The sequence below is a fragment of the Acipenser ruthenus genome, chromosome 27 (genome assembly GCF_902713425.1).
Source record: "Acipenser ruthenus chromosome 27, fAciRut3.2 maternal haplotype, whole genome shotgun sequence".
Taxonomy (NCBI): Eukaryota; Metazoa; Chordata; class Actinopteri; order Acipenseriformes; family Acipenseridae; genus Acipenser; species Acipenser ruthenus.
This window is the reverse complement of record NC_081215.1, coordinates 19,408,385-19,433,562: the sequence shown is the minus strand read 5'-3', so window position 1 is coordinate 19,433,562 and position 25,178 is coordinate 19,408,385. Positions and strand designations below refer to the sequence as shown.

Here is a 25,178-nt window from a genome sequence, read left to right as displayed (position 1 = left end):
TTTCCGCATAAATGATCATATTTTCAATTTCGATCAATTCACAATTCAATAAATAATTGATCTCTTTCTGAGTAGTATACTATACATCACCAGTAAAACACATTTGTAATTCTATTTAGTTTCTTTAAGATTCAAATGTTTTAAAGTGTATGGCATATTAATTATACTATACTTTTGCAGGTCTTAAAAACTCATTTTTTAAAGTGCCCCTTTTTTGTTGACTTTCCAGTGTTTTTGTTTTCCAATTAGTGTGTGAACAGCCCCGATATCCGCAACCCTTGCAGCATGAACCCTCTGAGGGAGCCATTTGCCAAGAGGGAATGTGGGATATTGCTGAGTGAAGTTTTTCAAGCCTGCCACCCAGTGGTGAGTATAAGTAATAATGCTTAAAAAATGTTTTAAAACCTGCAATTGCATGTTTTGTATTAAATTGTGTTGGGCTTAAATGGTCTGTTTGTTATATTTAAAGGGGTAGTTTAGAGCATCTAAAATGTCAGAATATTTAATGTCTTCCCTGTTTAAAATCCTGTTATCTGTTCTCTATATTCTCTGTTGCTGTTTCTGCTCAGATCATTATTTACCAGGCTTGTTATTTGTTCCACATACCGACTTACTTACCAACCGTTTCAGTCACTTCTACAAACTGAATCTTTGAAGCAAGAGGTTTAGAAATTAGCACAAGGGCTTGGTACTATTACAATAATTGTCCATTTAAAGTTAAGAGCAAGTTTCACAATAGTTCTTACCATTACTAAATAGACCTTGAAGGCTCCAATGTAATCACATAGGATATAGTGATCTCTTTAATTATGAGAGAGAGAGAGAGAGAGAGAGAGAGAGAGAGAGAGAGAGAGAGAGAGAGAGAGAGAGAGAGAGAGAGACTTTTTTAAAGACAAGAACATTCACTCATATGTGGGTATCTTTGCCAGAAACCTAAGAACCTAAACAGCTGTTTCAACCATATCCAATCGTATCAACTCAAGCAGAACATGGACTTTGTCACTCATAAATCCTCAGTCTTTAGAGGAGGAGGGGTCTTAAAACTGCAGTTCCTTTTTGTACACACACACACTATAGCTCTGTCAGTTGTTTTAACCAGTCCCATCACAACGTTAAATATGACTCTTTTGTGGTGTATTAGATTGTCACCTGGACAAATCGGTTTGAATACGTATTATAAAGCAGAACAAGCTTTTTCTTTTTCTATTTCTAGTTGGTACTGTGCTCTATTAGAACACCCTAACCTGCGATAGATATTCAGAACAAGCTTAGGCAGGAATTTGGGATTACTGTAGGTGTACATAGCGACCTGTCTGGGAAGAACGTCTCATGAGGCAGAGACACTGCTAATGCATGCAGTTCACTAGGTTGCACTGTATGACCACTGAGAGCTGGTTTTAGGACACATATCAGATGTCCACCCCCACCATAAGCACAAAAGTATGGAGTTTATACTTCACAGTACAGGGCTTACATACCAACATGGAAATGGATCCTTCATAGGTTTAAATTAAAAGACTCTTTGATAAGCCCCAAGTCTAGTGAATGTGACTCAGAGTAAAATGCTGAAGCTTCTGAGCGGTGTACTTCCGGAATGCAGCTCTGTGGTGTGAACCTATAAAGGCTTTTTCTAACACAATAAAGAGAAACTCTGGGTCACTTAACTGAGTACAGACATGTTTATTAATTTGACATTTTATGCAACATGTAATACAAAGAATTATACAATATGTAAAATTGTTAGTGACATTCATGGGAACAGGGGTAATATGATCACCCTAGTCAAAACCCTGGCTACTGAGTTTTGAACATACTGCAGTTTGTTTAGGGTGTTCTTGGCAACCCCAACAAGCAGGGCATTACAGTAGTCAAGTCTGGACGAGACACAGGTATGGACCAGTTTCTCCGCAGCAGGCATTCCAGCTTGCAAATCTTTATCAATCATTTTTATCAAACATTCGTAACCTTGTTACTCTCTGACCATTCACCCTCTTTAATGTAAAGTTTGATACAATGGATGCTGCTGCTAATACGAATGTCCTGCTTGCTTGCTTGCATTTGGGTAAAGCAACCTGTCTTAAAATGTTTTAATATGTCATTCATCCATTTGACAAACGCTGGTAACTTGAGGGCAGCTGCAGCGTGGACTTCCCTAGTCTGTGACTCTGCTTGGCAACACGCCTCAGCCCTGACCTGGGGGGAGGGACCACCCACTTCTGGATGAAGTGGGGAATCATTCTTTGCTGGTTCAGCTGTTTTCAAGTGTTGGTTTGGTGGTGTGGGTCCAGGGTTGAGCTGAGGCCATCAGGCTTGTTTAATCTGGTTAGTCCAGAACCCAGGACTAGGAGAAGTATTAATATGCATAAGACCATCTCCTCTTGCTGAACCATTCAAAGAATGCCAACTTTATATGATAGACAACCTTAACCTGAAATAGATTTCAGGTGCCTACTTTTGTTAGCACAGTACCTACAAGGATGTTTGTCTAACACAGCAATTCACACCAATGCACACTTGCAAATCATTTTAGATCTATTATTAACCCCCCCAACATTATGAAACATATACTGTACAACATTTCAGATCAATCCAACAAGACGATCACAAGTTTTAAGCCACACAAGCTTTCACAGAAACACCCAAACAAGAAAATATGTTGCTTGCACTGACCAGATAACTTACTTCATTTATCATGTAAGGCTCTTTCTAGGATTAACACTGTAGGAGTTAAAATGCTTTCCTGATATATTGCAGGCTGTCTAATATACTGGTGCTCTCCACCTGAATAAACATTGATGGAAAAATATTTGAATAATTATCTTTTCATGAAATGTATATATACCAGTAGTTCATCATCTACGAAGTCTCACAATAGCAAACCTACACAGAAATGACATGTCTGACCTTTTTTAACAGGTTGATGTCACCTGGTTTTATATGAACTGCCTCACTGACACCTGTGGCTGTAATCGTGGGGGGGACTGTGAATGTTTTTGCACCAGCGTCTCGGCCTACGCACATCGCTGCTGTCAACAAGGAATAACTGTCGACTGGCGATCACCCACTGTCTGCCGTAAGCATTACTGAAGCTAGTTTACTGACTGCTTAGAATATCAACTGGAAAAACTACCCAAGGTAGCTGGTCTGCCATATCTTGAAACTGCATGATAATTTGTGTATCTGCTGTTACTTCTGTTGTCATTCCTGTTATTTTTCATATTTTTGTGAATTATTATTATTATTATTATTATTATTATTATTATTATTATTATTATTATTGTAAAATGTTTAGCTGGAATTCCCTATATAAAAATGTATATCGTAAAAATAAAAAATAAAAAATTCAGTATGTTAGCAACATTCAACACATACAAAATATTCTCTTTTTGTCTTTTGCAGCGTACGACTGTGAATTTTACAACAAAGGTAACTTTTTAAATATTATTATTCAGTCATCAATCTATTATACATATTTATTATCAAATGTGCATTTTCTAGATATTTTTCAACATCTAACTATATTTATTATGGAAGACAATTGCTTTACAAAAGGTGGAACCTGCAGCAGGAGACAATAGCTAGAGAATTGCTGTCAGACCTCTAGAGGGCAGTAGATCTTTATTTCTAAAATGATGCTGCTCTCAATTTATGTTGTAAAAGAAAATCCCAAGTCAAAGATGTTAATACATTTCTATTTGAGAAGGGATTTCTGATATCCAAAATAACAACCAAGTTACTTGAAAAGAATGATGCTGTGGCATACAGTAACACATTACTTTTCCCCCTAGTTCTGGGAAAAGGCCCTTACAAACTAGTCACTTACTTGGAGAGTGAAACAGTCTTGGCAGCCCATTTCTCTGGCGCTGCTGCTTTCCCAGTACAGGGAGCTGTCTCCATTCCAGGAGTGGCCGTGCTCTTTATGCTGACCCCAGGATTGTCCAGGTCCAAACCACATGGTGAGCACACATTCATTCACACTCCTCATCATGGCATGTCATTGCATTGTGCACACTGAGAACATATGTGCAATTTTCAAGTAGTAAATAAGAGTATAACTCCCTCCTGTATTTTATGGGCTGGGTGATTCTGGTTTTCAGGGATCCAGTTTACATGACACATGACTCTGCTGACACATTTAAAATAAAAAGTGAATGAAAGGACAAGAAATCAACAGCATTTAATTACATAGATCAAATAGGTTATGTGTAACGATTTCATCTTAAGAAGGCAACTGTTCAGGTTTTAACACAGGGAAAACTCAAAAACAAAAAGAGAGAAAAATATGTTGCTGCCAGTATGTCCCAATAATGTGTAATCTGGCCATTGTCTAACAACATGCAAGGCCTATCTAACAGAAATATATTCATGATGATTGATATTCTACCTCTGAATATGTATTCCTCTATAAGTCATGTATAACAGGTGTCCCTACCTATAGACATGATATACAGTATGTAATCTATTTTCTACTTTCAAGATAGCTGTTTCTGATCTGTAGTATAAAATTAGGGTGCTGCATTACATAAACTTTGTATTACTTTCTAACTGAATCTCACGTTCAACTATAACACCATTTAAAAAAAAAAAACACTTGCCAATAGAGACGTTTTTGCTTTTTAAATATATATTTTTTTCTTCTCAGATACAACCCTAGTTTCATTAGAGGCTGCGGAAAGGCCAAATTATTTCCTGCATTTGGGACCCAATGGATACCTCCGTGTGACCAAGTGGGAAGAGAGTGACCAATTTCAAGAGGCGTCTACGTTTATTATTCATAAGGACACTTGGCTTGCAGGCTACGATTCCTTTGAGTCCTACATGAAACCTGGGTTCTTTGTTCACTACATGTTGTCTTCCATTCACCTAATGAAATATAACCACTCTGTAGGCTTCAGGCAGGCAACCCTTTTTAAACTTGAAGGTCAGTAAAATAATTAGCACTATTTTTCTTGTCATGGATGAGATGGGTTAGGGTTAGGGTTAGGGCTGGATGTCATTGTGAAAACTGACATTGTAAAAGAAAAAGAAAAAATCTGATGTGCAAAAAAATAACCAGACAGTCAAACAAACATCATGCCCGCAGCAGTAGTACTACTGGTAACTTTAAGAATATCCAAAAGTTTGCAGATGGTGTTATATTCAAAATTATAAGGAACAGGGGCTTTAAAATATGTAATATTAGATACAAATCAAGAACATTTAAAACATGCAACAACCTTATAAAGAAAGTAAAGAGGAAAAGGAGTCTATCGTCCATTTGTTAGTATTTTGAAAACAGCTTTGAGGACAATGAGGATCTAAATATTGTACTTGAAAAGTACTGTAACAGCATCTTACAGTCGGTCCTTTGACATTTAAGATATAGAACAAGGACTGCATTGAGACAAAGTCACCCACTGGTATATGTTTCATAGTCTTCTGTTAACAAAACAATCAATGCATTGTGAGTCTGCTTATGTTTTGAATTGCATTGTAAAGGCAGTCCGATGCAGCTGTTGACTGGCACACTCCAACTCCACAGAAATGACAGGTTTTGTCAATGCCAAATGCCTGTTGTCCACCGGCAAATGTCTTTAATCATGGGGATGTTGAGATCTTGAGAGGCGGCATGCATGGACTGCAGCTAAGTCTTGGATGTTAAAAAAAACATTGAAGTCAAGCCCCTTCTAAAAAGGCACTAGGAAGAACTCAGTCTTCTCTTTAATCTTGACGGAAGGGGTAAGGGGTAGTGGCCTAAAACCAAGTTGCAATCCTCAGTGGTGATGCACTAACACAAACTGGTATGCCGTTTCAAATGTAAAAACCTCGCTCTCCAACTCTTTATGCCAAAAATCTGATCTATGTCAGTGGAAAACTAAAACAATTTACCTCAGCAAGAAGGATCAGATCAAATGATCGTGAGGCATTTCATTAATCACCACATCCGAGGGCTCAGATTTCTGAGATGTATAAGCAAAGCAACATGGGAGTCAAACCTTTCCCCAACACACTTCTGCAGGCCTGGTCTGCTGAGGCAGGGTAATTACACAGTCTAAAAATACAGCAGCATTTGTTTTAGTTAATGGAAAAGTTACACCAGCTCCAGAGTGCAGAGGCAAAAGAGATTGGATTTCCTGCTGACTGCTGTAAATGCCTGGCATATTAGATCAGAGAAGGTCCATTGGGGGAGCAGCAATCCCAGAGGATAGAAAGGATGAGTCTTCCGGACAGAATAATAGGGAATCTCCTGACAGCCCCAACTCACTCTTACAGCTATTAGACTGATTGTCCTGTTTTAATTAATTTAACGGCTTGATGTTCGTGAAACTGTTTTTCCTATAAGGGTTTGCTGTCCTGTTTTAAATACACAATCTAAGCTTAGAGAAAGTTTAGAAAACAAAATGTTCTTTAATTTACTGTAAATGTGGTAAAAACAATCATTATGGTTGGCTGATGTTGTTTAAAACTATATAAAACTTTGTATAGATATAATGGGACAATTTATTTTGAAAGTAAAATAAAACTTACAAAACTAATAACAACTTGCAAAGTTAATGGACAGAAAGCTATGACACCGTTGTTTGGTACTAGTTATGTAATATTAACAGTTCAAGTGTTCTTTCAGAATTGTCCTTCTTGTGTAAATTCAGTGACAATCCTGTTTTAAATGTGTTTTAAATTGTAGAGACCAAGCAAGACATGAAGGTTGAAACGAGTATTAAAATACTCGTAGGAACAGTAGAGGGCAGTGTATGCATTTTACATTACAGCTTTGTATATTTATTCTAAACTTTCTTTGTTTTGCAACTCTCTCTTATGCACCTGACATTATCTAGAAAGTAGTGTCTGCACTGAAATAAAGTTGCTTTGTGGGCTTGCAGAAGTAGAATTATTTCTAGAACCTTTCGTATGTTCTTCCTATGCATCTGCTTCTGGAACAGCCGCTGCCAACAGGGATTCTACAGCAATTCTCCTGTATATTAATGCAGTTAACACATATGCTTTTTCTAGAAGCTGAATTCCCATCCCATTCAACCTGTCAGTGGAGATATGATGCCTGTGTGAGTGCATGCTTTAGAACATGTAGCGACCCAGCAGGAGAGGCCTGTAACACAATACCAAAGTATGTGGGAACGTATGTACACATGTGGGGAAATCATTTTTATGAATTCTCAGTTTCAATGAACGTGAAAGGATATATTTTTCATTCTCATCAAAATCCTATATTTATTCTTTAGAATATTTTAGTAAAGTACTGGCAACTAGAAAAAAAGAAAAAAGCCTGTAAGTTCAGTTTTGTATTAAGTATTGATAGTCAGTTTGTTTTGATCTGTTATTAATAGCTCTGCTACCGTACATATACAGTATGTGCACAATGGCTTGCAGCATACATATGGTTTGTATATGTTTTCTTTTATTGAGGTTTATGTAGCTGTTTCTATGAAAGCTTGTAACTTGGATTAACACCTTTTTAGTTTACTTCTCTACATTTATTATTATAATAACCTTTAGTAATAAGCACCAGTTAGTTATTCAAAGTCGTATGTTCTTTGTAACCTGTGATTTCAGAAGGCAATATTTTTGTTGATTGTTAACCTCTGCGTGACATCAGAGGGCAATAGTTCTTCAACTACTGATCCGCTAGAGTGACTTTTTTTGGTCAAGTGACTAGGTATGAGTTGAAATCTAAGGGTTTAATAAGAATCAATAAAAAGTGTTTCCTCTTTCAGAGTGGAAGGATGTATGCCACAATGCCCACACAACATGGTGCTGGATGAAGTAACACAAAGATGCGTCTATCTCGAGGACTGTAAGCGATCAGATTCATATTTTATGTTAGAATATTCTTTCAAAATTCAAACAAATATTATTATTTTTATTATTATTTGAATTAGCTGAAGAAAATGTAACATAAGTAACATATTACAGTAAATGAAAAATAAACCTGGTACCTTATCAAATTACCTTAAAAACAAAGGAGATAAACTGTAAAATATACAGATACTTGTCTAAATTGATAGCTGTTTTTTTCTTTTTAAAGGGCTGACATTATTTACAAAATTGAATAAAAAAAATTGACTTCAAAGAACACTTTCTTCTCTCCCCAGCAGGGTGAAAGATTATCATGATATTAATACAGTAAAAACTACACTTTGCACATGCTCTTTGGCTTATTCGTTGAGCCCAGTATATATTACATCATCAATGTAAAATATCAAGTTTCTTAGAAGTTTAAATATTCATTCCAACATCTGTTTAATTAAGCTTTAAGCAATAACCTTAAATGCCAAAGCACGGGTGCTGGGATTTTACTTCTGCCACAAGTAATGCATTTAGCTTTTTATTTTTTTTTCTTAAATAACTGTACTTATCTAACAGTTGTTTTATTATTTATCCCCAGGCATTAAGCCAGCAGTTGCTGTTGAGCCAATTACTCCCCAAAGCACAGTATCAACACCTGGAGCTGTCACTTCACCTTCTGTTAACGCTACTGTTTCACTGGGTTCAACCCTATCCACCGCTGCACCCATTGCTGCAGCACGAACCACAACAGAAACACAACGCACATCCCCAACACCCACTTCATCAACAGAAGCCTCTTTCGTGATGACCATCTCACCCAAACCTTTAGGTCCTACCATTCAGACCACACCAGGTGATACAACAGAATCACTTTTTACGACTATCACAACACTGGCACCTGATGTCACTAAACCCGAAGGAGCGGTTACTTTTTCACCAACAGTATCCAACTTGACGTTGGTTACTGAGTCATTAGCGACAACTGCAAAAACACCTGTGACTTCAACTAGCATCCCGATTAGCACAAGTGAGCTTCAGACTACACCAAGTTCTCCATACACCACAAGAACAACCACAGAAAGCACAACTGCCTCTTCTGCAGCTGGTGCATTTTTGCAGACCACGACTACTAAACCACCAGAAATCTCCAAAGTGACAACTATTTCTGTAGTGCCAGAAACAGAGTTGCTTCCTACAGTGGACTGGACATCAAGCGCCATAGAAACGCCATCTAAAGCCACCACAGTACTGACAAGCACATCCCCCCGACCTCTCGAGGAGACAGAAAAGACAACAGTGTCTACAGCTGAAGTGACAGGTTTACCTGCTTATACAACTACCAGTAAAGGGCCAACAAAACAACCAGGGACTTCAAGAGTTACAGAAACATCTTCTGCAACAGTGGCCCCTACAACAATGTATATAGATACCAGTACAAAGGTGGCAGATAAAACTGTTTCTCCACTGACTACTAAATCCCTGACTTCTGAAAGTACAGTATACTCTTCTCCATTTAAAACTGTAAAAACATCTGCGTATACCACACCAGAAACCAAATCTCCTCTTACTACTGAAGCAATAACTTCAAAAAGTACTGTTTATCCCCCTCCAGTTGAGACTGGAAAAACAACACTTACAAGTGCAGAAACTACACCTCAACTTCCTACTGAACTGACAACTTCAAAAAGCCCTGGTTATTCTCCTCCAGTTGAGACTGGAAAAACAACACTTACAACTGTGGAAACTAAGCCTCAACTTTCTACTCAACTAACAACTTCAAAAAGCCCTGGTTATTCTCCTCCAGTTGAGACTGGAAAAACTACATATGCTACCATGAAAACCAAACCCCCACTTTTTACAGAATCAACAACTTCAAAAAGTACTGCATATGTCTCTCCCCTTGAAACTGTAAAAACAACAGTACAAGAAATTAAGACACCACTAACTACTAAACCAGAAACTTCAGAAAGTACGATATATGTATCTCCATTTGAAACAGAAAAAACGACAGCATCTACGACACAGCTAACTGTACCTGAATCTTCGGCTGCTTCTACAGTGTCTGTAGGACCAACAGTGTCATTAGGAACAACTGCATACCCTTCAGCATACACGCAGACTACTGTAGGACCTATGACTGAGAAAACCACTTCATCATTCCCTACTAAACTTACAACCACAACAAAAACGACTGCATATCCAACAGAAAGGGTCGAAACAACCCCTGCTTCAGCTGTACCTTTAGCTTCCACAGAGACGGGCAGAACCACACAAGAGGTACCTCCAACGACAATTGCTTCAACTGAGACATCATCATCTACTCATCAAGTAGGTGTGGAAACCACCAAAACCACCACTTCCGCGTCAACTAAAGAGACTACAGCAGAAACAGTTGCATCGACGTCTGCTGAATTGACAAAAACAACCCTAACGACGTTGCACACAGTGGATAAAGTGGACACAAATATCACAACATTAGGGACCACCACAGTGTATCCATTCCTAACTGAACTCTCTAAAACTACCTTAGAACCTACTAAATCTGAGACAACAGTATCAGTAACACCGTATTCAGTGGCTTCTGAGAAGGTCTGGACAACAATAACCTCCATTACATCTAGTGCTGTATCAAAATCAATAACAAGCTCCACCACCCCAACATATCCAAGCTCAACAGAACATACTGCAGAGACTACAACAACGGGTTATATATTCTCCACAAAGCCTGTTACGCACCCGAGTATCACACCTCCACTAACCTCTGAAGAGTTCGTTTCCACCGTGGCTACTGTATCATCATTACCACAGTTAACCACCTCCAAGACAACAACTCTCTACCAAACTCTCCCAGATGGAACTTCATTAACAACAGGATATCCAACAGAAAAGACAAGTACAGGTGAGCACTCAGCCAAGCCAGCCACCCCATATCCAGATACAGCTGCAGAAACAGTGCAAAGCAGCTCTACAACTAGCCAGACTTCCTCAACAACTTTAATAAAATCATCTACCACCAGGTTGCAGACTGTTACTTCACAAACCATGTTTACCTCTGAACCAACAACTACAGCAACCACCAGATCTGTATTTTCTACCATAAAAAGTACAGCTGGGACAACCCCAGGTAGAGAAAGTAAACATACTCCCTTTTCATCTGGTACAACTATGGTAGAAGCACCAGTATTACTATCCACAACTGCTCAGCTGCTTGGTTCAACTCTATCTACAAGTAAAGTGACAACTTCATCAGAAACTGTTCAGACACCTGAAACTTCTACATTGTCATCTTTAACCACGTCTCAACTGAAAACCGAAGTAACAAATGCTACAGCATTTACAGGAAAGGAAGGAGTATCTACTGTCCCTCCAAAACAAGAGGTATCTACCACATTGTTAAGTGCATCTTCTGAATCGCATGCAGCAACACCAGCTGTAACTTTGAGAACAACGGGTACTTCACAGGTGACTCCTGAAACAGTGAGCACTGTTACAACCACATCTCCAGCACCAAAACCCACTCTGGGTACAACACTTCATACGACCACACTGTCCACTTCATCTACAGAAACACCAAAAGAAAAATGGACAACTATAGGCAAAACCCCCACTGAAGAGGTAACTGTATCAACAACGATAGTACCTCTTTCTACTGCTACCACTTTACTAATCTACTCTCCAGTCACAGCAAGTGCTGTCACAACTGCAGCTACCACTGCATCCATACGGACAGAAAAGCAGACAACCCAAGCAGTCACTCCATCCAAACCAGTCACGACAGCGAGTGTGACTACCGTGCTTAATGCCACAGTACTAACTACAACTGGTAAAGAAACAACTACATTCATTACAACTGCAGCCCAAACCTCCACTATGTCTACATATAAAACAACTCCTCTACCAGAAACCAGTACTGGTCAAACAACAAAACAGCCGGCTTCTACGCTAGAATCAACTGCTGCAACTACTCGGGTTACTCCAAACGCTACCACAGCTGCAGAGAGTCTAAGGACCACTTCTTCTGAATACTGGTTAACAACATCTAAAAAAGCTGTTAGCAATATAACTGTATCTGTTCTTAGTACTGTTTCACCAACTTCATCTCCACCAGCAACAACAGCTGAAACAGAGAGTTCTTCTGTATCAGGGCCATCTGTATCCACCTCCACCTCCTATACAAATGCAACAGAGTACTGGTCCACTCAGACAACAACACCCCTACTCAGCAGCAATGAAACATTGACACCATTATCACCTCAGTCAACAAGTGCTCATACAACAACTACTTTAGTTACATCAACCAAGATGTGCACTGTAAGTAATTTATGTTGACTCAAGATAATATACAGTACTTCAATGTAAAAATGCATAAAGTTAAATACAGGCTACAATGGTGTGTTTGTGAATTCAGTACAAACCGCTGTACATACTGTAGGAAGTCAGTTATAAAGTTGGTCCTTTTATACTGTGTTTTGTGGTAGTTTTGGGGTAGAATGTAAGTACAGTACAGTTGGTTAGGAAGCAGGAATGTCAAAGGGGCGGTTAGCTTTGTTATTAAAAAAAAGTTTGATTTGTTTAATTACTTTTTTTTTTTTACAGCCTCAGTATTCTGAGATTATTGATGATTGCACAAAATATGTCTGCATGAACGGACAACTGATGCTGTTCAATAAATCCCAGAATTGTCCCTACAATGCAACGCCTCCTAATTGTGGTCTCCTGGGATTCGCTATACTGGTGAACGGTGACAAGTGCTGTCCACAGTGGGATTGCCCCTGTAAGTTCTGAAACCTGCCTGTGGAGAAACAGTTCACTGCTTCATGTAACTGATACTTTAGATCTTTTTTTTTTTTAAATTAGCAAAAATAGTTGCATTTTACAGGTGCAGATATAAATGTCTTTTATTTTTTACTGAGATTTGGTAGGATTAAAAAACATAGAAAACATACAGTAATGAAAAAATAGTACTAAAAGATGCCAGTCAAAAAACAAAAAAAAAGGTGAAAGCTTTGATTTCAGTATAAGGGTTGTATGTACAAACTTTGATTTGAGTACATTTCTATAATACAATACATGACCAGCCTAATTTTATTTACAGGTTTTTTTTAAGTGGATTGCTTCCTAATAGAAATAAGTAAAGCACATTTAAATCGGGCAGTGGTACTGTAGTACAGTTTTAGATCAGGCTAAGCAATACCATGCAACATTTTCCCATTCTGAAAAGTGTTTTTGTGGATTTAATTTTGTTCTTTTATCAATGTATTTCCCCAGGTCGCTGCTCTGTTTTTCCAGATTTAAACATTATTACCTTTGATGGTAATAGTGTGGCCATCTATAAAGCGGCTTCCTATATTGTAACTCAGCTGCCAAACGAAACCGTAAGCATTCAAGTTCAGGAGTGCCAAAGCTCAGACACGGTACGTTTTTCTGTTTTTAAACTTTCTTAATTCTTAACTTCACATGAAGCATTGCTTGTTGGTTTAACACGTTTGTAAAAGTCCATCATAGGTGGATGGGTGTGCTAGAAGTTATTTTAAAACCATTTGATTTGCAGTTATACTTTTGCAATAGAAAGTTTTTAGTATGTAGTAGGTTTTGTTAACTTACATTTTTTTTTAAATCAACTAAAATTATTTATATGAATAAAGATGTTTATTATTTGTTGGTACATAATTGATCATGTGATGGGTTAAATCCTTCATAAAACAGCATTGAATCGTATTTGTTTAAAGATGTCCGATTTTCACAAAAAGAACACACTTAATTCTGATATTTTCTTTTTTTTTATGTTGCATCACAGCTTCTATGGAATTTCACTAACCTGTGCCTGGTAGCTCTCAATATAACACACAAAGCACATCAAGTGCTGATTGATCGTCTACAGAGAAGAGTAAGTCTTTTTAATTACTGTACTCTACTTCATTTCATACAATATACACAAAATATAGTAGACCCTGATATTGATGTGATACAGTGACCTGAAATACAAGCCACCTTTGCACACATGTTTGTAACAGGTGGCTTGTATTAAGATAGCTGTACAGTTGTAATTATTCTTACTTTAAAAATATACATACTATAGGGTGTAAGATTCAAGCTGATTTTCACTCCGCTCAAGGTCAGAACAACCAGAAATCACATTTCTATTATTATTATTATTATTATTATTATTATTATTATTATTATTATTATTATTATTATTATTATTATTATTTCTTAGCAGACGTCCTTATCCAGGGCGACTTACAGTCGTAAACAAAAATACATTTCAAGAATCACAGTACATCCCTTATATGAGTTTACCACACTATATTTACATTTATATTTTTTTAAGTTTTCCCATACTTTTCCCACTGTTTATCCTGGTTTACCTTGTGCTTTACCATACTTCACTAGTCTTTACAATGCTTACCTATGCTTTACCATGCTTTCAATGTAATCTATTGCATGTTGCTAGGCTTTTATTATAGTAAGTAGAGCATTGTAAAGATATTTTGCAGTTTCAGAAAGTTGATATTATTCAGGATTTTGTATATTATTATTATATTGTGAAAAACTTTTTATTGAGGTTTGAAGGAATAAACAAACAATAACATGCAATTATAATATTTTATTCCCCCCCCCCCCCCCCCCCTCCAAAAAAGTTGTATGTGAACTCAAGGTATGCGCGGCCACGCTTTAAGAAAAATGGATTTGAAATCTTGGACACTGGTAACATGTATTTAATTAAGACCCCAGCTGGACTCAAGATCCAGTGGTTTCACAGCACAGGAATGATGGTCATTGAGACAGACAGTCCCAGCCACAAGCTCACCACAATGGGATTGTGCGGTATGTATTGGATAAACCATTATTAGCTGCAGCCAACAAATATAATCTATTATATCTAATGTTTTTTTAAACGAGTTGACAAGTCGTGGATGCATGCTTGTACAGTGTATTATATTTGCTTTTGATATTCCAACTTTCTGCAGGTTGCTGTGATGGAGACCCAACCAATGACCTCACATTGTTCAATGGGACAACTGTGAGTGAAAGTGAGGACCCAACAGTATTTATTGACAGCTGGCAAGTGCCAAACACAACAAGCTTCATGGGACAGAACCGCCGCCGGGAAGTGAACTGCTCCACCAGCGACTGCTCGGAATGCTTAAGCATGCTCAGCAACCAGACCTTCAGCAGCTGCCATGCTTTTGTATGTTTACCCTTTGAAACACTGCTTTGACCTTGTAGTTATCCACATCTACCTTGCCTTTTATGTACTAGGGGATTCAAGCCGAAACAGCCTTCTGTCTGTGGCACACGTTCTTAAAGATTTAATTTAGCCTGTTTACTGTACCTATTTAATGTGCAGAAGTTGTATGTATAGGAAGGAGATTGTGCCTTATACACAAATTAGTTTCCTGCCTTCTGAAATCACTGGTGTTATTCATAGTAAATGTACCAGTGTTGGCCAATTTTCTCACTGTGGAATATCAGACCAAATCTGTGATTTGAAAAGAGTTACTTGTTACTGATGGGGTCTCATTTTGGTTTATTAGGTCCCACCCAAAATGTTTTGTGAAGTGTGGGTTCGGGATGCAGAGTATGTGAAGAGCCCCTGCACAGCACTGGCTGCGTATGTGGCTGCCTGTCACAAGTTCAGTATCTGTATAGAATGGAGGAGTCCTGACTATTGCTGTAAGTAATCACTTTTTAAAAAAATCAGTCGCAACGACTAGTAATTTGTTCAATGATCAAATGTTCCAAATTTCAATTTACCCCTTTTTTTTTCTTCTCTCTTAGCGTTCATGTGCCCTCCAGAGTTAAGATACCAGGCCTGTTTGCCAGCATGCAATGCCAAGACGTGCCCAAACCACGAGTTTGATTCGGATCCAGAGGAATGCTCAGGACTAACTGAGGGCTGTGTTTGTCCAGAGGGAACAGTCCTCCATCGCCCGTACTCTGCTCTCTGTATTCCCAGTGAGAAGTGTGGTATGTGTTTACAATAAAGGCCAGTTTTCTGGTTTTATAAGCATTAATCACCAGTACTCATAGAAAACTCTATCATTTTACAACGGTTGCATTTCCAGACAAGAAAAAGCAAGGGGAATTCAGCATATTAGTTTTCACATACTCTGCAGAATTAAGCTGATTCTCCATGTAAACCAGTAATAAGAAACTCCAAAAAAACGACCAAGATTCTTCATCTGAACAGTCTGTACAGCAAATCGTGCATCAAAAGTAAACATGGGTGATCAAACATATAAACACATTTCAAAAATGGGGTAAACCGTATAAAATCTGTCGCATGTAACCTTAGATCTCCATGATTACAGCTTGTACCGACAGCTTTGGGACTCCTCACGCGTCAGGAGAGGTCTGGAAGGCCTCAAAGGATGGCTGCTGCATGTACAAATGTGACAATGACTCCATCATCCCAGTGGAGCATAACTGCACCAAGGTCCCGGAGCCTGTCTGTAGCAAGGCTGGAGAAGTGACTGTTAGTCTGGCTGATGACAAAAGCTGCTGCCCCCAGAAAGCTTGTGGTATGTACTATAGAGCCATCATCTATCTGATCTGAGAGAGTATGAACTCCCTGGCATTTACATCATGTGTTCATGCCACTAGCTACAGTAGCACTGTTCTAATGCATTACTTTAATAAAAGTCAATTGTATGTAGCAACATGGGTCAATAAGTAGGAAACTGCTTTTTTTACCTAATCATTTATTTTTGTCTAGTTTGCAATCAGACGCTATGCGACCAGTATGCTCCAGAGTGTAAATATGGCGAAAAACTGGTTTCCTACTACAGAGACTACTCCTGTTGTCCAGATTATATATGTGGTAAGCATAGTTTTATCTGATAAAATATACAAATACAGTACTGTAATACTTAATAATTCCTCTGTAAAGATGTATGAATCCTAAAACTTTGATGATCCTTAGATTTAGTCTGGGAAGGAGTGCCTCAGGAAGAACTATAGTTACCTCCACCAGGGGACTATAGTTATTATTATTATTATTATTTATTTCTTAGCAGACACCCTTATCCAGGGCGACTTACAATCGTAAGCAAATACATTTCAAGTGTTACAATACAAGTAATACAATAGTTACCTCCAGGGGACAATCTGTGGCTTTGGGCATTATAGTCCCCTGTTGGTAACTATAGTTCTTCCCTCAGGGTCCATAGTTTCCCTCTATGAGCCTCCTCTCCAGTCCATATTTACTATATACAGTATACATTTTAAGATGAGAGGCAACTTCAACACTACATGAAAAAAGTATGTGGCTATTTTCATAGATTCTGTTTGTTTCTGGAATTTTACATTTTTACTGACCTTGGACGTTTCTGTGTTCATACGTGTTTGTTTAGAGTGTGACCCAGACAGGTGTGAGTCTGACATTCCAACATGCAGAGATGACCAGACCTTGATTGCTACCCAGACTGAGGGGAGCTGCTGCATGGCTTACATATGCAGTAAGTTCTAATGTCACTGGACACAGGCCTTAAACAGCACCAGTAACTATGAGAAAACAGTATTCCAGCCTATTTCTGACCATCCAATTGAAAATCAAGTTTGTATAAATCATACATATTATTATATAGTTGTAATACAGTGGTTATCTGTATTTTATAGACACATACATGGGTATAGTGTGAATGTTTCCTATACAGTTGCACATATGTAAAACAGTGGTTATATTATATGTATTTTATAGACACATACAGTACCACATATGTTGGTATGGTGTGAATATGTTTCTGATTTACAGTAATTGTTCTGTTGAATTTGTACACAGTGTGTGGGTCCTGCTCGGACACTATCCCTACCTGCCAGGAGGGAGAGGTCTTCACAGTTGATGCAAACAGCACAGACAGATGCTGCCCTCCTTACCACTGTGGTGAGTTTGAATCCAGTGCAACAAGCACAGCTAACTGCATGTGAGGAAATAGAGTCTCTTATACCATAAAATCAACACCTGTGTGTATTGCACATTCTTTATCAGCTGCATTGACTTAAGCTGTGCCCGTCACATCTATCATTTTAGAAAGTATACTTCAGCAAAGTGAATTGAAAACCCAAATCCCATGCCTGTTTTTCAGTTTGTGAAACATATCGCTGTACGGAGTACACATGTCCTTTGGGGATGTCTGTGGTGACAGTATGGAGTCCTGATCTATGCTGCCCATTGAACACATGCGGTGAAGTCATTATAAGAACTTTGATTCAGTTTGTTTATTATTGCTTTTTGTACAAACTTACAATTTCTTTTTCATTTTCCAGAATGTGCCTGTGACACAATCCCTAAACCACAATGTAAACTGGTATGCAGACTTTACAAAATGCATGTTTAAAACTTGTTTCTTTCTGTGATTTTTGTTGTGAGTAATTTAATGTACTCTTTGTTTCAAAAGGGAGAAATGCTTCAAATTGACAATGAGTTCCTCGCAGACCCTGAAAACCAATGTGGCTGCTCCAAATACAAGTGTGGTAAGTTGGATACTGCAGCATTATATTCAAGTAAGAAATCAAGCAATTGCATTGTAAGTACAGTAAATAAATGGAAATGCAACTGTTTAGTGAGACAAAGAGCCTGGTGCTTCTTTCCAAAATATGTATCATCTGCTCTTTGTTTGAATCAGGTGAAAATATTAGTAAGACTAAAAGAAACTTAGTCTAAAATGTTGACAAATATTTCGACTAGAAGACTTTTTCAATGTCTTCAATGGTAAAATGAGTTTTAGGCCATCAGGTGAGTATTTTATAGTTATGGATGGATTATGTTGGTAATGAAAAAAAAAAGAATAGGTCTTGATATTGTATTTGTGTTTTTTATTAAATTATTTGATTGATTTAATGAATTTGTATCTTTAAGATTGTATTTTGTTACATAGCTTCATGAGATGAAAACTCTAGGTTAGCAGCGGTTACCTGGCTAATTCTGCAACTCTTGTTCAGTGAAAGAGCAGGTGTGTGTGGATGGGGAGCGGGGAGTCATGCGACCAGGGCAGACACTTGTTGAGCACACTGCTGAGGGTATCTGCTATACTACACAATGCACCTCCCATACCGATCCAGTAACCAGCTTCTACAAGATCCAAGTCAGCAGGACTAACTGCACAGCTCAGTGCGAACCAGTAAGTGCACTTTATACACAACTGAGTTCAGTAATAAAAAAAAAACATGTTACATAATAACTTTCTTTTGACCTGCACAGATAATCCTGCCATACAGTATATTTAAAGGCAATTACAAGGTTCCCAGTATTTCAACAATATTTTAACCTGACCTGCAAAGGAACTCTTCATGTTGCCTTAGTTAAGATGAATTACTGTGTTTTCTCCAGTGTTGGATTCCAGCTTTTCAGAGAAAAATAACACAAACTTTTTTTTTTTTTATAGAACCAAGTTTACAGACCTCCTGACGACCTAACGACATGCTGTGGAGTTTGCAGGAATACATCGTGCATTTACCAAATGGATAACGGAAGCATTGCTCTGTATAAGGTTTGAAAGAGTAACATTAGTCAAAGTTTGCATGAAGTAATCTGAACTCTCTCCAGAGGGTCGTGCCACACTTTAATCAGGTGTAGAAGGACATTTCAGAAACTCTCCATTGAACCACCGCACAGTGTAGATTTCTTTTCAGATATACAGATTCATTCATAAATGTATCAACACTTGAAAATGTAACATTTTATATCTTGTAGGAAATTTACTTAGCTAAAAATGTCATTCTACACCTAACTAAATGGAGTAGAATGACCCAGGCCAGGAATGTTGCAATAATGCTGCACCTATTCAAATTCATTTAATTATACAATGAGACGATATATGCACAATGTGTAATTTTTTTTTTTTTTTTATTAACCACCAACAATGCAACAGAGCTTTTCACATCCTGGGGACAAAAACTTTTTATGAATACAAAATTCCATGACTTTGGAAGATTGGAAGATTCGGTTTCATTTTTAAACATAAATTGTGTTTGTCAATTTAACTAAATTGCGTTTTTTAATCTTAAAACGTGGTAGTAGTAGTAAAAGCTGGTGCTTTGACTACATTGAGAACAAGAGACTTTCACTGGTATTACAAGTATGTGTGAGTTTCTCTTGCATTACTAAAAATACTACTACTTTTTTAAATTTCCAGTGCAGGACATTTCCATTTTAGCATAACACTACTATAAACATCTTCATTTAAATACCAGTTAATGCACAGTTTTCAATCCCCTTTTCTCAGCCCGGTACAACATGGATGTTCAACTGTAAGACGTACGAGTGCACAGATACAACATCAGGACCCACCCTCATCAGCTATTCTATTAGCTGCCCACCATTTAACGAAACAGAGTGCATGAAGGTCAGTATGAATCCTCTACCACCAATGAATCCCTTTCTGTACTCCACAAGTAATGAAGAACGTAAAAACACAATGCAAACACAAAATCAATGCAAAATCAATATGCAAACACTTATGAAATGCCTGTTGGAAGAGTGTATTGCCAAACAAATGCATTCCCCTTAATAATGTTATGTTAATACATTTACAGGTGGTATTCCCATTTAACATACAGTGTTACACAGATGTAATTTACTGTTTAGTCTGGTGCTATACTTGAAGCAGTAATCCTTACCATCTCATCCTAGATTGGTGGAACAGTTATAAGCTACATGGACGGCTGCTGTAAAACCTGTGAGTACATTACGAAAAAAAGACGCTGCTTTTGTTCCCATCAGCTGTGTAGTTGAAATGTAGTGATGCACACATGTAGAACTATAATTGCTAGCTGCACATTTCAGTGTGTTACAACATGTTTTGTATTTCTAACCCTTTGCAGTCCATTTATTAAGTGCGCGTCAGGCGCGTCAGGTCCAATTTATTTTCACACGCGCAATTAATTTTAGACGCGCTGTTTAAAAGTATTTTTTTTCCCATGGTCAAACGGGTTTAAAAAGCCCTGTATATCAACAAAGCACTCACTAGGCATCTCCAGCCCCGCCCCACCCTTTCGTTCGCTATCGCTTTCACATATGCTAAGAAATAAATAATAATAATAATAATAGTCGTACATACCGATCAATCATCTCCTGATCACTCGTTTTATCACCAAACTCCTCAATAATGCAATCCAAGTCATTATTTTATTACTATAACATCTCAAAAAAGCAAATGTCCGTGATAGTCTCTGTGCGCTGATGCAGTATCAGCCAGCTTGTTTCCTTATGACCGCCCATATGGGATGCCAGGGGCAGGTATGACTATTCATAAGATACGCCTTTTTTTTAATTTATTTATTTTTTTACGGCTTGTCTCGGCTCCTGTCGCTCCCACTCGGCCATTGAATGGTTTTCTCGGCTTTTTCCAGAGAAAAAACGACTAGAAACCCGTTTTTTGCGTTTTTTTGATGATGTCGGACAGGGTCCGACAATGGACCGGATAGGAATAATTGCAATGTGGGACCAGGTCCGACAATGGACCGCAAAGGGCTAAATGCACCTTTGTGCAACACCATATCGCTGTCTTAGAGCAAGAACAATGTAATTTAACAGGATCATAACCAATCAGATCTATATTTTATGCAATTTCATACTTATCTTCTGGACTCTGCAAATTAAATTGTCCTGCACTGTAATTCCCGACACACCAATTGGAAAATGCAGAGAACCTGTTTCAAGAAACGCTCTTGCTTAGTCACTCTCTATTAAAATTGAAATTACCAGGATCATAGTTTTAAATACATTTTGCAAGAAAAGAAATTAGGCTATTCAATATTGCCCCATGCCGTTTTTATAATTGTGCTCTTCTTTTTCTAATGTTTTTAATGTTAAATGCTGCATTTTGTGTGAAACTGCAATCTGATCAACATGTAACAATCTCACCAGGTACTGGAATATCCCTGTTTCCATTCCCTGTTAGCCCATTGCCTCCTACAGTTAGCTCTAACTGTGACAAAGGTATCAGTGACTAAAAGGCTAGCCATCACCATTGTTGATTTCCAACAATGTACTTCCCTAAAAGAAGATTCAGAACTCCAAAACATTGACCATTTTTTTTCTCTCCCAAACTGATGACATATAAGATACAGCTGACTGTCTTTCCATGGTGCACTGTCTGGGCAGTGCATTGTTGTTTGCCAACAATGTACTGTTGGTAGTGGCCAGTTAGAAAGCCTCTAGTTTTACTGCATGTTTTAGTCAATATATCTGTGCATCTGAAAGTGTGCTAGAAACTAATAATTTAGTTTTGTGAAAACATTAGTAGGATATCTGCTGTAACACTTTGGGTGATGTGGCATTTTTATTATACACTGTAAAACAGATTAGTCTGTTACAAAAGCAATTATTATGGAATAATTACTATTTTATATTAAGTTTAAATATACTGAAAACAAACCTTATTTTTCTTCACTGTTTTCAAAAACAGACACAAACTTAGCAAATTCTATCACAAAAACATGAATACAAATAATGGAATATATGCCAAATTACCCAAACGTTTACAGTATTATCTAACATTTACCATTTTGTTAGTAAACACTTGAATTGCTTTTATCTGATGTGTAATACAAAATATATTTATTTTATTTATAGTGGTTTGATTTTTTATTGTTAAAATAGGTCTTTTGGTTTGGGCTCCATAATTATTTTCCATACATCATTGTCCAAATCCTTTGGAACACAACAATTTTCCATTGACTTTCCGTCTCACTGTTAGATTAGTATTTTGAAAAAACTGTGATGTACACTAATTACAGTTAAACAGACATTTATAAATGTGTGTTCTGGCTTATTTACTATAGGAAGACTATTCAGAGTATAGGCTGTAGCTATTGTTATTTTGTTAGAGAATTAAGTTTATTTAGTTAGAAGTTATTTTGTAAACCAGTAGGGAACAAAATGTAGAGATGTTAATAATGCAGCAGTCAGACTCTGTGGAGATGATAATATGCACAGAATTATACAAAGATTTTCAAAGAAAAAAAATATGGTGGACACCACGTAAAGTTTAATACAGGCATTCCATTTATTACTGATTTAATGTTGATCTACTGCTGTTTCGACTGGTTATATGTATAATGTTTTAATAACTACTGCTATATGCCTGCTCTGCATATTTTGGGCAACATTAAATTCAAACATAAGGGGTGGCATTCAAGGGAATTCATCCAAATTGGCTTTAATATAGGTTTTATTTTTGCCACCAAAAATACGACTTTGAAGATAAATTAAATCAGTTAATTGAGCTCCTTTTCATTTATGGATATAGATCTAAATTCACTGGGATTCACTGGTTGTAAAAACAGATCTTCATGTTGCTAGTGGTACAGAAACTAAGCATTGATGTTTGCTTATTAGTTCAATTGTGTGCAATGTGGTGAGGTTGAGCAGATGTGTATCATACAAAACAGGAATGTATCTACACTAACTTGGTCTAGTCAGAGGGAGCGGGGAATTGTATATTACACTGGTCTGCCTGGCCAAATTAACATTAGTGTTGTAATAAAAAATAGCAGAGTAGGCAGGCTGCAAATGCAACAGAGAATGATGCCGCATGCACGTAAAGAGATATTAAACATAGGAAATTAAGTATTACTAAAGTAACATACCCTTTTTCCCTTCGTTGCATACTATACACTGATATTAACATAGTGTTTAGCACTTAACAACAACAGTTAATATTCCATTAAAGGTATGCAACACTATTTTTAAACAAGGAATTCATATATTCCAATACTTCTGTTACTTCAGGTAAAGAAGATGGGAAGTCTTGCCAGAAGGTGACAGTCCGAATGACTATCCGGAAAAACGACTGTAGAAGTAACAGACCTGTAAGTTCATATTCCAGTCCGGGGTGTTTTTTTCCTTATGTGGTTTTGAATGCCACAGTAAATGTGAACTTCTATTACCCCCCCACAAATATCACACAAAATCTAGCGACGCTTCTAAAAAAAGGTTGTATAGAAACATAGATATTAAATAATAATATTTACTTTTAAGAAGATGTCTAATTAACATTATGTGTATGAACTACTTTACTACACTATCTTAAATCTAAGTACTCTGACCGCACTGGTGGGCAGAGAAATGGTCTTTTCTGTAACGAGTAGCAGAGATTGAAAGTCCAATATCAGCTGCCAGAGCTTGATTGTACCTCAGTATACATATTGATACTGCAACTCCGGTATAATTGTTTCATTATCTACAAAGTGTTGAACAAATGTATGTGTATGAAAAACAATCTCTTAGTGGTATAGGTAGCACAATGATGATGCAAATGTGCATTACTATTTATAAAAGCAAATCTGGAATGTTAAAAGCAGTATGTTGAGGGTGGATGCAGGGAACAGTCAAAAGGATTGATTTGGTCTGTTCACATCAGACTAAAAATACTAAGAAACCAAATAACATAATACCCGGCATATCATTACTAATGCAATACTGCTACATTAATGCTAAAGATTCCCCCCAAAAATATAGACAGTAAAAGTCATACCAGTGTTTTGTTTCTTGCTCTCTTGCTAATTCTGAAAATCTCTGTGCTTTATTACAGGTTAATATAGTCTCTTGTGATGGAAAATGCCCCTCCGCCAGCATATATAACTACAACATTAACACCTATGCCAGATTTTGCAAGTGTTGCAGAGAAATTGGGCTGCAAAGACGCTCTGTCCAACTTTACTGTAGTGGAAACTCTACGTGGGTCTACTACTCTATTCAGGAGCCGACAGACTGTTCATGTCAATGGTCTTAGTAACAGGCTAACCAATTATCCAACAACAGGCTCTGCAATACTCCACAAACCTCAAGTGGCTTGCAGTCATGGAGGGGAGGGAGGGAGGGAGGGAGAGAATCCACACACTACAAAGAGCAATAACTGTGCATTTAAAATAGGTTTTGCACAACATACAGGAAAAAAACACCATCTAGGGCTGGATCAGTATTTTGATTATTGACTAACTAGAGAAGTGTATTTTAAAAGAAAAAAAAAATATGAAAAGCTATTTTAAAATATTATTTATATATTAAAATATCCCTCCTAATTAGACGTGTAGCCTTGGGCACCATCCAGGCAACATCCATTCTAAAGAATTGTTATTTAACTTTCTTTACAGTTGAGGAAACCAACAGTTCTGTTTACAAGTACAAATTACAACAGTCTTTTTAGCAGTGTAATTTCCTATAAGCTGCTAAATCTTAGACAGTAGAAATGAGTTCTTGGAGACTGCAATGTTAGTCAGTAATCTGTGCCTATGCACAATCCATAGCACTTATCCTTAAACTAGGCTGCGTTGTTGCAAAACCCCAAGCTGATACAAATTGCTTTTGTAACAGACAGAGGAAGCAGCTTTTAGCAGTTTGGAGTTTTGCAAAGAAGTCCAGAAAACTAGCAACACATTACAGGCAGTCA

The 25,178-nt window shown here is 37.5% G+C and overlaps 1 protein-coding gene across 1 annotated transcript in view; it reads left to right on the top strand.

The window, feature by feature from the left end:
- LOC117432002 (otogelin-like) overlaps positions 1-24,591 on the top strand; it is a 54,869-nt gene extending 30,278 nt beyond the window's left edge. The window contains exons 25-52 of the mRNA XM_059001784.1: positions 250-366; positions 2,917-3,073; positions 3,400-3,426; positions 3,789-3,956; positions 4,643-4,921; positions 6,991-7,102; positions 7,710-7,789; positions 8,381-12,093; positions 12,379-12,556; positions 13,051-13,196; positions 13,580-13,669; positions 14,424-14,610; positions 14,754-14,974; positions 15,321-15,459; positions 15,565-15,753; positions 16,098-16,307; positions 16,502-16,606; positions 17,139-17,243; positions 17,567-17,668; positions 17,871-17,969; positions 18,052-18,092; positions 18,183-18,258; positions 18,727-18,905; positions 19,170-19,274; positions 20,010-20,129; positions 20,417-20,462; positions 23,519-23,598; positions 24,321-24,591. Coding sequence (XP_058857767.1) covers positions 250-366; positions 2,917-3,073; positions 3,400-3,426; positions 3,789-3,956; positions 4,643-4,921; positions 6,991-7,102; positions 7,710-7,789; positions 8,381-12,093; positions 12,379-12,556; positions 13,051-13,196; positions 13,580-13,669; positions 14,424-14,610; positions 14,754-14,974; positions 15,321-15,459; positions 15,565-15,753; positions 16,098-16,307; positions 16,502-16,606; positions 17,139-17,243; positions 17,567-17,668; positions 17,871-17,969; positions 18,052-18,092; positions 18,183-18,258; positions 18,727-18,905; positions 19,170-19,274; positions 20,010-20,129; positions 20,417-20,462; positions 23,519-23,598; positions 24,321-24,521 — 7,272 coding nt within the window. The 3' untranslated portion in view covers positions 24,522-24,591. The remainder of the gene's footprint in view (positions 1-249; positions 367-2,916; positions 3,074-3,399; positions 3,427-3,788; positions 3,957-4,642; positions 4,922-6,990; positions 7,103-7,709; positions 7,790-8,380; positions 12,094-12,378; positions 12,557-13,050; positions 13,197-13,579; positions 13,670-14,423; positions 14,611-14,753; positions 14,975-15,320; positions 15,460-15,564; positions 15,754-16,097; positions 16,308-16,501; positions 16,607-17,138; positions 17,244-17,566; positions 17,669-17,870; positions 17,970-18,051; positions 18,093-18,182; positions 18,259-18,726; positions 18,906-19,169; positions 19,275-20,009; positions 20,130-20,416; positions 20,463-23,518; positions 23,599-24,320) is intronic.
- Positions 24,592-25,178: the final 587 nt, after the last annotated feature.